General features: G+C 34.2%; 1 protein-coding gene across 1 annotated transcript; it reads right to left on the bottom strand.

Annotated features, from left to right (window-relative positions):
• Positions 1-382: 382 nt before the first annotated feature.
• LOC100247378 (monogalactosyldiacylglycerol synthase, chloroplastic) lies at positions 383-9,781 on the bottom strand. The gene is made up of 8 exons (XM_002283374.5): positions 8,675-9,781; positions 8,167-8,339; positions 3,919-4,080; positions 3,697-3,838; positions 2,847-3,071; positions 1,621-1,683; positions 1,470-1,544; positions 383-754 (listed from the first exon to the last, which is right to left on the bottom strand). Exons 1-8 carry the CDS (start codon positions 9,182-9,184, stop codon positions 518-520), a joined length of 1,587 nt encoding a protein of 528 aa, XP_002283410.2. The 5' UTR covers positions 9,185-9,781; the 3' UTR covers positions 383-517.
• Between the last annotated feature and the right edge of the window lie 1,960 nt (positions 9,782-11,741).

Here is an 11,741-nt window from a genome sequence, read left to right on the forward strand (position 1 = left end):
AACTTTATAAATATTATTTTTATATTATGTTATTTAATATAATATAATATATATATATATATATATATATATATATATATATATATATATATATTATTTTATAATGTATTTTTTAAATATTTTTAATTCTTTTTTAACCACAAATTTAATTATATAGTAAAAACTTTTTATTTTGCATTAAGTAATATAAAAAATAAAAAATAAATTTATGATTCATGATATATGCATTTCCTACTAAACATATCCTATCACCATCCAAACATTGGATTGGGCATAATATTCCCTCTTATCATATCTCATGCTATATCTTATCAACCCTAAAGAGTTTATCATGAGATTCTATATCTTGCCAACCCTAAAGAGTTTTATTAAGGCAGACAGAAGCTAGCAATACAAAATTTCTTTTATTCAGACATTGATAAAAGGCAGACAAACTACATGAATGTTGCCCAGTTATTCATTACAAGAGAGGAGTTGAGAAACAAAATTTGAATGGAAGGAGGGCTACACACAAAATTCAAGTTGTACAAGAGTACTGGGTTACAAAACTTCTCTGCCTAACCAGCTCATGCAGATCATGAACTATCTTAAACACAGCATCTGGTCTTGCCAGCTTCAGTGCATTCTGTGACATGACTGCAAGCTCCTCTGCTTTTGGACCAAACCACTCCCCCACGATCTTTGCTATCTCCTTTGGCGACTTTGAAAATTTCCCACACCCATTTTCCACCACGTATGGCACATTTCCAACTTCCTGTAGTACAAAGAGAAAGAACTAGTGAACGATAGTGATGTAGATGTGCAGGCTTCGGTGTAGAGAACTACATCTTAAGGAAATGACATGCAGGCCTGTTGTATTAGGAAGTTGGCACAGGAGTTGTTGAAATGTGTAGGAACCACCTTTTTAGTGAACCCTTTAAGAGTTTATTGGACCTACTTGAGAAAGGGAATGATGGGTGTGTAGCATAAACCTAAACTGCTCATTCCAAATTACTTTTGAAACTAGATAAACCCTCATAACCTTGATCTATTCCCCCATTCATGGTACCCAACATCATTCATATCGTTAATTCATGTGTTTTTCATTCTTTATTATTAAAAGGAAAAATCTTCACAAAAAGACTCGTGGAGCTTGGCTTCAAAGCACTGTTTCAGTTGTCACTATCATTCATTGGTAAATACATTTTTTTTATGTTCTTTTAAAGAGTTTTTGGACATTCCCAACCATCAAAAGCCTTGCTGGTAAGGAGTTTTCCTGGGAGGTCAGGACACAGTTGCAGATCTCGATCTCAGAGTTGGTCTATTACAAGGTTTACTATGGTCAAGTTAGAGAAGAGTTGGTTAGCAGTTCACTATGTAAGGGAATTTTTCATAGTAGACCCAGACGAGGAACAGAAAAAGGATATTTTTAGAGAAATTAAACAAAGAATTTAACAGAGAAACCATGAGAAGTTTAAACCAAAAGTTACCTGTCCAGCAATGTAATCATTGAGAATTATAGGAAGTCCTCGTATCATGGCTTCTGCAATAGTTCCTGGGCCCGCCTACAAAAGCCAGCTAATTACAAGACAGATCATAGTGGAATACAAAATGGTAATATCTCTGAAATAAGAGAATTACCTTTGTAATAATGCAATCACAGGCCCCCATGCATTCCTCCATCTTAGTGACAAACCCCTTCACCTATAAATTGAAAAGCAACATCCTCTGTAAGTGATGGCAACTGATGAGTATTTATGTATCTATTTGATCCAAAACAAAAATTCATCAAAATAATAAATTGAAGACACCAGAAGGATAAATAATCCTTGAAGGATAGACAACATAACCAGTAGAGATCAAGGAAGACAAAACCGTAGTAACAAGGAAAAGCCCAACAACAGATCTAGACATTATATCACAAGGAGGCATGAAGTCCCCTAAAAACCCCTTTATGTGTCAAGAGCCTTGCTTAGCCAACTGATCCTCTGTCTGCTTATTCAGGTGAAAAATCTAAGTGCAACAGCCCTCTGAACAGGGTAAAAGATTTGGCACAACCAAAGCTTCCAAGGCCCTTACATCTTGTGTGAGATAGATGATATAACTGTGGCCAAGTCTCCTTCCAGCATGAGAAAATTGAGCCCTGTAGACCCTGCCTGAAGCAAGTCTTCCAACAAGACTAGAATCTTTGCCTCTTAAGTCTAGCTCACCCAGGCAGGCTTGGAGAGGGCTCTAACTAATCTTCTGCATAACGGAAGCTTTAATGTGGCTCATCATTTTAAAAGACCACAACTAAAAGTATACATGTATGTGGTTCTTTATTGATTTTAACCCAAAGGCACCATTAGGCTACAAAATGAAATCTTGATCATGGAAACAAATATGAGATTTAGGGATTGTCTTGCACCAAGAATAATTTGACTGAAACATTCAGAATAATTAGGAAGTACATCCAAAAATTAACTTCCAAATTATATCAAATGATACAGGAATAATTTTAAATGTCCATTATATATGTGAACAATTTGCAAAATACTGAATAATACACATTAAATATTGTTTGTGCATTGAGAATGCTTAATGCAAAAGGTGAATACAGTAATAGAATATGCCAAAATCTAAGAATATCTAATCCAATGACTATCCGGCTAAAGAAGAATATCTAGTCTACAAAATTCTCTCCATGGTATTACAAAACAGCTTGTAGATTAAATAAATCACATAAATACAAGGAGAACCAGTAGAAGAGAACTGGTTCCTAATAAACACTGCCCAATTAAACTTTTTGACAGACATAATATGACAGTCACCTAATAGGGCCAATTGTGACCAAAAGCTTGGTTAGATATTGGAAGTTGAGTTAATACCTGGACAGGAATTTTCCAAGGAATTGAGCGTAATTTGTCAGCTAGCTTTTTATTGCGGCCACATATCACAAGGACCTGACCTATTGACTCCCCAAGATCTTCATTGTATAATGCATTTCCAAGGGCACGAGCAGTAGCCTCAATGGGGCCCATCCCTTCTCCTCCTCCCATAAGTAATACTGCAGGAAGATCTTCATCCATTCCAAGTTCCTTTCTCAATTCATCCTAGTAATTGAAAATAATAGGTTAAAGGTAATTGATATCATCTGCTGCAATGAAGATAAGTAACACAGGAAATAAGCAATTCATCAATCCAAACAAAGATCGACTCTGGTCGCTTATAAGATGAGAACATCTGTCATTACATAAACATGAAATTTCCAACTCCCAAAAAATTTGCAATAATCCAACATAAATTTCACCCTTTTTTTGGTTAATTGATTTTTCCCAAAGGATAACTTATGATTTTGAAATAATTAGCAAGATATAAAATCCAATGTAGCATATGCGCCTGACATGCTTACTGTTATAAATGTCACCAACTTCTGTGTCAAAATGAAGGAGGAGAACCTGTTTCTAATTCACCGTAAGGTTTTGTTAGATAGTACCATGATCTTTCTTGTTGCATGAATGCATCACTATTACTTGAGTTCTTTTCCTACACAAGAGCATGTGCTGCTTTTCTATTAAAGTGGAATAACAATTACCAAACAAGCACCACCTTATGAAAGCATAATGCAGCCAAAAACCAAACAAAAAAAAAAAAAAAAAAAAAGAGAAAGAAAGAAAAGCAGCATGCAAATCAGGGGGAGTGAAGTCCAAAGCCATTTTAGTTAGAAAGACAGCCAACCTTAGGTCGGACAGGCTTAACAAAGGATGGTCGGACGGGAAGGCCATAAACCTTAATCTGTGAAGACTGGAGCCCAGCTTTCAATGCCCTTTTTGCAACATCAGTTGTTGGGCAATAGCATCTTGTTACAAGCTTGTGAAACCTAAACATGAGTAGAGAAATGTAGGATTATAACAACACTGAAAATATAGTATCAAAGGAAACATTATGGGTAGAACCTACCATGTAGGATGGCAAGTGCTTAAATCTGTAACTACTGTTGTGAAGACGATCTTTTTCAAAAGGCCCTTTGCCCTCAAAATACGGAGTGGAACATGTTGCATCAGAGGATGTACGCTAATAATAATGTCAGGTTGGTATTTCATAAGTCCTTTGGCAACCTCTCTGTAGAAATTGGAAATAAGAGAATCAGATAACAACAAAAAAGAATGATGAAATGGAAGTTATTTGGGAAAAATACTATTCTCACATGAATGCAGTTAACTTAAAAAAGAAAGAATAATTTCAAGGAATTAGATCTATTTCACAGAATCCGAAAAATGGAGAAAATTCGTATTTGATACAGATTTGGTTGCGGTTTTAATGCAACCCAAGATCAAATCAGCAGACTGAGAGCAAAAAAATAAAAGTAACCTGCTCTTAACTCAAATTAATTCAAAGTCCAAAACTACTTCAGTATGTAAATTATTTCCTTTTATGGAGAAATTAAAAACCTAAACGTAAAAGACTCCTAAAATCCAATGTACTAAAATTAAAATGTCCAGCCATAATGTTCATGTTGCCACCTAGTCACATCATACTTCCATTTAAACAAAACAAGAAAAAAAAAGGGGGCAAAAAAAAAAAAAGCACCTCTTTGGGCATTTCCATTACAGGTTCCATATGTGACTTCATCTCTTACACATGTTGCATGTGCAAGAGCAGCAGCATCTTGTGTTCATTTTGATTGTCACCTGCTTCAGCTTGATCTTGATTTTTTTTTTTTCACTATGGTGAAAGCAGAGTCGGAAATAACATAAGTTGGTGACAGAAACTGAACAACATTAAACAACCAAAACCTTGCTCTCTCCCTTGATTCATGGATTTTTTTGTTACATTTAATTCTAACCCAAGTTTGTACACCATCTTAAATGAGGCAAAATTTCCACAACTCCATGTAGCAACAACTGTATTGCAAATTTTACTAATCAATGCATAGGAGTTTGAAAAATATTTGTATGATAACTGACCAGATTATCTTTTATTAATTATCTTCGTTCTCATCAATTTTCATCTACTGTAACATCCAAAAGTAGCATGTCAGAATTTGATTTTGGACATTCATAATGGTTATTATCTCCAACAATCTTAAAGCATGTGACCTTCATATTTCCATGTTTTGGCTTTGGATCAACCTTCAAAGCTAGCCAATTATGCTTTTCCTCACTCTTTAATGCCATCGAATTTACATCCTCCACTAACCAAATGCATATAAGAAAAATCTCATCTTGAATTGCTTCCTTAAAACCCTTGATGTAGAAGGCAATAGTGCGATTCTCTGTTTCTTTTAGAGAAATCTCTAAAAGGTAATAGAATAATCTGTGTTGAACAACAAATTTATTCTCCAAATGATGCATGTGGAAATATTGGGACAAGGTTTTCGTATAAACAGATGGTAGAAAAGCTCCCTAATTGTTCTTTTTTTTTTTTCCCACCAATAACTTCAGCTTCCCTTATCTAACGGCTTTGGTCACATCAACTAAGGAACATGAATCAACAATCCATAATCACCATCAAGACCTTGACCTTGAGTGCTTCTACTAGAGGGATAACTTCACCTAAAGGATCCCTCATACCCTGCTACCAATTAATGCAATACAGAATCACTCCAGAAAAATTGCAGGGAAAATAAAGAAAATGAAAACTACTTTCCTAATCAAATTAATTCCAATTTGAAAACCATGTCACTATATAAACCATCACTTTCATTATGAAAACACAAAAACAACAGTAAAAGGCTTCTAAGATTGCTGCTAAAATCAAATATTCTAAATATTCTTTAAACCAAAATAAGCCTAATATCAAAAACACTTTCATCCAATATCAAAAGTTCCACATATTCTCAAATAACTTGGGCGGAAAACTTGCATGTAGGATTAGTTGATGACATCCTTGTGATTTGAGTGCATAAACATTTCCAAAACAAATATTTTACATCTTCCTAAATTTATGAAAACCACACATAGGATTTAATCTATGATTTGAAGAATTATTCAGTTCATGTTCGTCAGTCAAGGGTGATCTCATGAATTTTGCATTATTTATGAATAGTTTGTTGAGTATATGCAACGAATAGGCTTAATTGTGTGTGTTATAGTTAACATGCTTTTGATTAAAAAACCAATTAGATTTGTTAGTTTCTAGGGTTTTGTGCAGAAACAGAGGAAAAGAAGAAAGAAGAACAGAGGAGAGAAAGAGAAGAGAAAGATCATATAGAATATATGGAGTGGAAAATGCCCAAAGGAGTGTTTTTTACTTGTCAAGAACCTGGCGGTCAGCACCCTGAGGTTTGGGTCCCCATGGAGAGTCCTAAGGGCTTGGCCATGGAAGGTTCCTCGGTTATCCAAAGGAAAAAAAAAAAGAACCTACCAACTGAAAGGGGAATTGGTATTACCAGCAAGAATGTACTGACTGAAAAAAGAAACAAGATTTAAGGTGAACAGTGTTGGGCACTAAGAAATATCCAATATACATACCTACATTCATACATACATATATATATATATATATATATATACACATAGGGATGTAGTGAAACAATGAAAACAAAAGAAAAAGGTAAATAAGAAATGAAAAACATTTACAACACTCCAAGCTAGAGATAAGAACAATGGAGGATTGAGAACATTGTCTGGTTTGTTCAAATATAATGAAGACCTACAAGTCAATTCATAAGAAGCAGTTCTTTGACTAAATAGAATCAGTACAAAAGCATGAGGAAGACTAAAAATAACAAAGGTTGAGGCAACAAAAAAATACATGATGGACTATGACTAGCAAAAAAGACGGCTGAAGTAATTAAGACAAACAAAAAGATCTGTTGAGTTGTGTTAGTTTCCACTCGTGCAATGGATATACCATTGGAACTATCCCTTGACAACTAATAGTAGATTCCTTTCCGGACAGACTTTAAAGAGAGAGAAATTGAGTAAAAGGAAGATAGAACATAAATCTTTGCAGTTGCAATGTTCTTACAACAAGAGTCGACTTTTAAGTTTACCTCTCTTTCTCTTTCATTCTTTTAGTCCTATGGTTGACATTACTATCAATATTCCAGATGAGGCACTATAATATCTTTTCTTTGCTGTCCACATGGTGTTGATGAGAAGATTCAAGCCTGGCTTAAAACAGTGCATCTTGCATTCTTCAAAATAGTCAATTGATATCTATAAGTGTAAGTAGAATGGGCCTATGATATGTGGAACTGATATTTATATGATATGATACATGGAACACAAGTTTCACATTTCAACACCATGTAGCATTCTTTAAACAGTCAATTGATAGCTATGACGGTAAGTGGAATCGGCCAATGATACATGTAACACAAGTTTCATACATCAAAACAATGGAGCATTCTTTAAATGGTCAATCCATATCTGTCTATTGATGAATTGGCCAGTGATATGTGGAACACATGATTCTCTTGTCAACACCATGTAGCATTCTTGAAACAGTCAATTCATGTCTACTAGTGTTGTTGAATTAGCCTAAGATAAATGGAGCATAGCTTTCACATGTCAAGATCATGCATTTCTTAAACTGTCAATTGATATAAACAAGTGTTAGCAGAATTGGGTTCAGTGGAATCAGCGAATGATTTGTGGAACACAGGCTTTTTGTTTTGACATTAATAAAGGGCGTTAGATACGACGTCTCCTAAAAATCTAGACAAGGGGAGAGGGTATATATGAGAATTCATGGTCATACTGTAACGAACACGTGTATTCATATATGCATTTGAGTATTAGTGTGGCACATGCCTCCATGTGCAACATATGCTCTAAGTGCTAGTGCAAAATGAGCATAGGCGTTACATGTGTATGTTGACTCAAAATTGAAAGAAAGTATAATGTTGTCCTTACCGCTCAATTGACCAGAGAGAGAGAGAGAGAAGAAAACCATAACTTAACAGGAAATCAATCATGGGTACGCAACTAAAATCGAAAAAAGTTCCACCAATCTATAAATGTAGAAGTAAAGTTTCCGCAACATGCGCATCACACACGTCTGATTGCAACAAGTGCCTTTACTTGCAACAAGCGTGTCTATGTGCAATACATAAGTGTTTTGATTCAAAACTGCCAAAAGTATAATTTTGTTCTAGCTGCCCACAATTGACTATAGAGAGAAAACAAAAACAGAAGTACCATAACTAATTTAAAAGGAAATTAATCATGGGAATGTAAATAAAAGGGAAAAAAGTCTCACCGAGCTATAAATGTAGTAGTTGCAGCAAAATTTGATTGATGCACCAAACGTGGAGCAGTTCCATAATAGGTCATTTTCCACAGGGGGCCATGTTTCACCAAGAAGTTATAGCTCCTGGGCAATTGATTAAATGGCCAAGGGGTGTGATCTGACCATAAGTCAGTAACAAACACCTGCAACACATACTCTTAATACACACAACATGATCCAACAAATAGATAAGCGCATATCACTATTATTGTTCCCCTAATGTTTCATTTGCTGCTGAAGAATTTGGAGGTAGAAGAAAAGATAGTAGAATTTTGAGTCTTATATCATATGTTTGGGGTTCCTTTATAGTTCAATTATAGTCAACTCAATTCGACAGAGGTTCTGTATTCCATGGGTTTCAATATTTAATAATCATATAAATTCTTTTAATTTATTTTATTTTCATAGATTTTCTCGGCAACCAAACAGAGGCTAAGTGATTTGAAATCTAGCCGTGCTTCAATCCATCAAAACTGACCTGATACTCCTCCCCGAATTCTTCATTGAATGCCGCCTTAATAGCTTCCGCAGAAGCTCGGTGACCACCACCAGTATCACTCATCAAAATAAGAACTTTTTTGGGTTTCTCAGCCTCCACAACATTCAAGACCAATCCCTCGTCCTCCAAAACACCATTCCCATCTCCTCTCAACCCATTATTATCCCCAGAATTAACATGAACCGAAGCGAACCCAATTGGGATTTTCTCACAATGAAACCTAACAGCCCTATTGAACTCACCGAAAATCCTCCTCACCCTCGACACACCTCGACTACTCCAACTCAAAGACGCCACCAACTTAGGCCCCTTCTCACCAACCAAACCCCCAGACCTATCGAAGTACAAGTAATTAGACAGAAACGAAGCGTACCCATCAGAATTCAAGAGGTGAAACCTTGAATCAAGAGCAACAGCTCCCAACTTGGACTCAAAATCCAACACACTACTGGGTTCTTGGGTCACACTAGAAGGTTGCATGGTGGGCATTTTATATGTGAAAGAGTTTAATCCATCAATCCATAAAAACACCCAAAATGCAAGAGAATATGGTTTTTTTTCTAATGCGACACAAAAAAAAAAAAAAAAAAAAAAAAGCAGATAAGAGAACAAGTAAGAGGGAGAGAGACAGAAAGGGAGAGAAGAATTGTGAATGAAGAAGTGAAGGAAAAGTGTTTGAGAATGTGGCTGAGAGAGATTGAAATCCAGGAGAGGGGTTAGGAGCCACAGAACAGTGAGAAAGGATTTGATGGAAAGGGGAAGATTCCAATATTTAAACCAAAATGCCCTTTGGAATGCACTACCATTTCGCTGTTGAGTGGTCGGCTGTATGTACTGGATGCCTTTCAACACAACTCATCGCCCCTCTCACCCATTAATCCACATTTTGTATGGTCCCACCCCCACCCCCACCCCCACCTGGCAAAATCGTTTGCCACGTCATCAATCGTCAGGCCAACCATCGCGTGAATATCATGCTTTTTGGCTTCAGAAGCCGAAACGGCCGTCTCCATTATGGGCACTGACGCACGGACTTTTGGCTTCACGAGGTGGAACTGAAGCTAATGGTGTCGAATGAGTCATGACGCGCTAACACCGTCCAATGTTTAGCTAGCCTTTATGGACCAACGTGTGAGGCCTGCGCAACCTAATTGAAAATCGTGTCATGTAATACCGGCCTATGCAAGTCAAATGAGCGGCCCAACACAACCCATGAACCACGGGCCAATATGTGATTTCGTATCGGTGGGGCATACTAGTGGACCATGCAGATGATTTGTCCCGGTGGGCCATGCTAATGGGTCACCCTACTTTATTAATATTTAATTTATTTTTTAATTCATTCTATTGTATAAGAATTTTTTTCATTGCTAAGTGAATTTTTTTTTTATGTTACTTCAAACATCTTAAATAATTATACTTTTCTATTTTTTGTACATGTTTATTAAGATTGTAATTGTAAAATTTGTAAAAATTTTAAACTTTTGTTTTTAAAAATAGGAAAAAAAAATCATATTTGAATTTATTTTTTATCATAATAACAATAAATTTAAAATATTGGAATATAAAAGAAAACGATTTTGAAAATACAATTCTTTTATTGAATGTTTCAACAAATTACACAAGAAAACAATTGAGAATTACATTTATTATAGTTTGAGCACATCCTAACTAGGCTGACATATACTCAACTATCAATTATATGTATTATTCAACCTTTAAAAATGAGTTACATTTAATAAATTTAGAAGAAATGAACAACATATAATTCTTCAATTTTCATATTTACTTTTGTCGTCTTATTCAATCTCCATTCTTTATTTTTCATCAATCTCTTGAACATCTTTGTATTTATTGATATCCAAATTGTCTAACAATAGTTTGAATTCATCTTCTCAAGTTCATCGTCCATCTTCTCAATCCTTCAAACACGCCAAATACTCAATCATATCTAGTGTGAGTACTATCCTCCTATTTCTAATTATATTTGCAGCTATAGAAAAGTCAAATTATGATGATATAGTAAGCATTGATGGAGTTAGTAGGCCACATGTCATTTTAGACGGCATATGAAAGTATAAAAAATTTGAATTCCATTAAAGGCTAGATATGAAGAGTAATTGGTATTTAAATATTTTGAAAGATCATAACTACTTGAAATACCAACTTGTCACTTTCATTATCTAATTGCATAAAAAAAAAAAAAAAGGGATCATTTTTAAATGTATATGAAGTTAAAGCACTTGAACAAACACTACCATATTTAGTTTCATAATATTTATATAATGTGTTTAATTGTTCATATACCTTACCCTCTAGTTGGGATGGTTGGTTCATATAAGAAGATATAAATTTTAAAATGTTTTCTCCACCTTCAAATTTAAACCTTAGATCCATACAAACAGATAAACAAAAAAATGTTCAAATATTGTCCCAATATTTCAAAAAAAAAAAATAATCTATTTGTAGACATACTTCACCAAAGGTGGCTTACTCCCATATTATTAAAGCAAAACGTTAATGTTGCAAAGGCATCTAAATATTATCCATAATGTTTTTAGAAATGAATTGATCATTAAATCGGCAAAGTTATCAGTTTATAGTTTAGTAGTCGAACTGGTGGTTGAATCATAATCAAACAGGTGACATTATAAATATATAATTTATATGTTATTGAAATTAAAATTAAAATTTAGAATTTTAAAATATATATAAAGGAATTATAAATAATAATAATTCTTGTTGTCTTTAATATTATCTAACTTAAATCCTGAATAAATATAAATGAATTAATATTTTAAAATTTATAAATAAAATATTTAAATGTGAAGAAATATAGTAAAATAGAAGAAAATTCTTTTTATTTATCATTCATTTTACTTAAAATTTTTTGACATATTAATTATTATTTAAAAATTTTAAAATAATTATGTTTTTTCTTTTTGTTTGCTACTTTAAAATATCAACCATGAGTAACAAAGTGGTCACAACCCTAGATCAAAGGGTTTGTTGTTCAAATACCTCTACATGCATTTTAGTGTGTGGA

The sequence above is a fragment of the Vitis vinifera genome, chromosome 4 (genome assembly GCF_030704535.1).
Source record: "Vitis vinifera cultivar Pinot Noir 40024 chromosome 4, ASM3070453v1".
In the NCBI taxonomy this organism is placed as follows: Eukaryota; Viridiplantae; Streptophyta; class Magnoliopsida; order Vitales; family Vitaceae; genus Vitis; species Vitis vinifera.

Coding starts and splice junctions, on each gene's coding strand:
- LOC100247378 (XM_002283374.5), bottom strand. CDS start 9,184: ATGCCCACCATGCAACCTTCTAGTGTGACCCAAGAACCCAGTAGTGTG. Junction 8,340..8,674: donor AATTCGGGGAGGAGTATCAG/GTCAGTTTTGAT, acceptor TATGTGTTGCAG/GTGTTTGTTACTGACTTATG. Junction 1,684..2,846: donor CTTGGAAAATTCCTGTCCAG/GTATTAACTCAA, acceptor TTCAATTTATAG/GTGAAGGGGTTTGTCACTAA.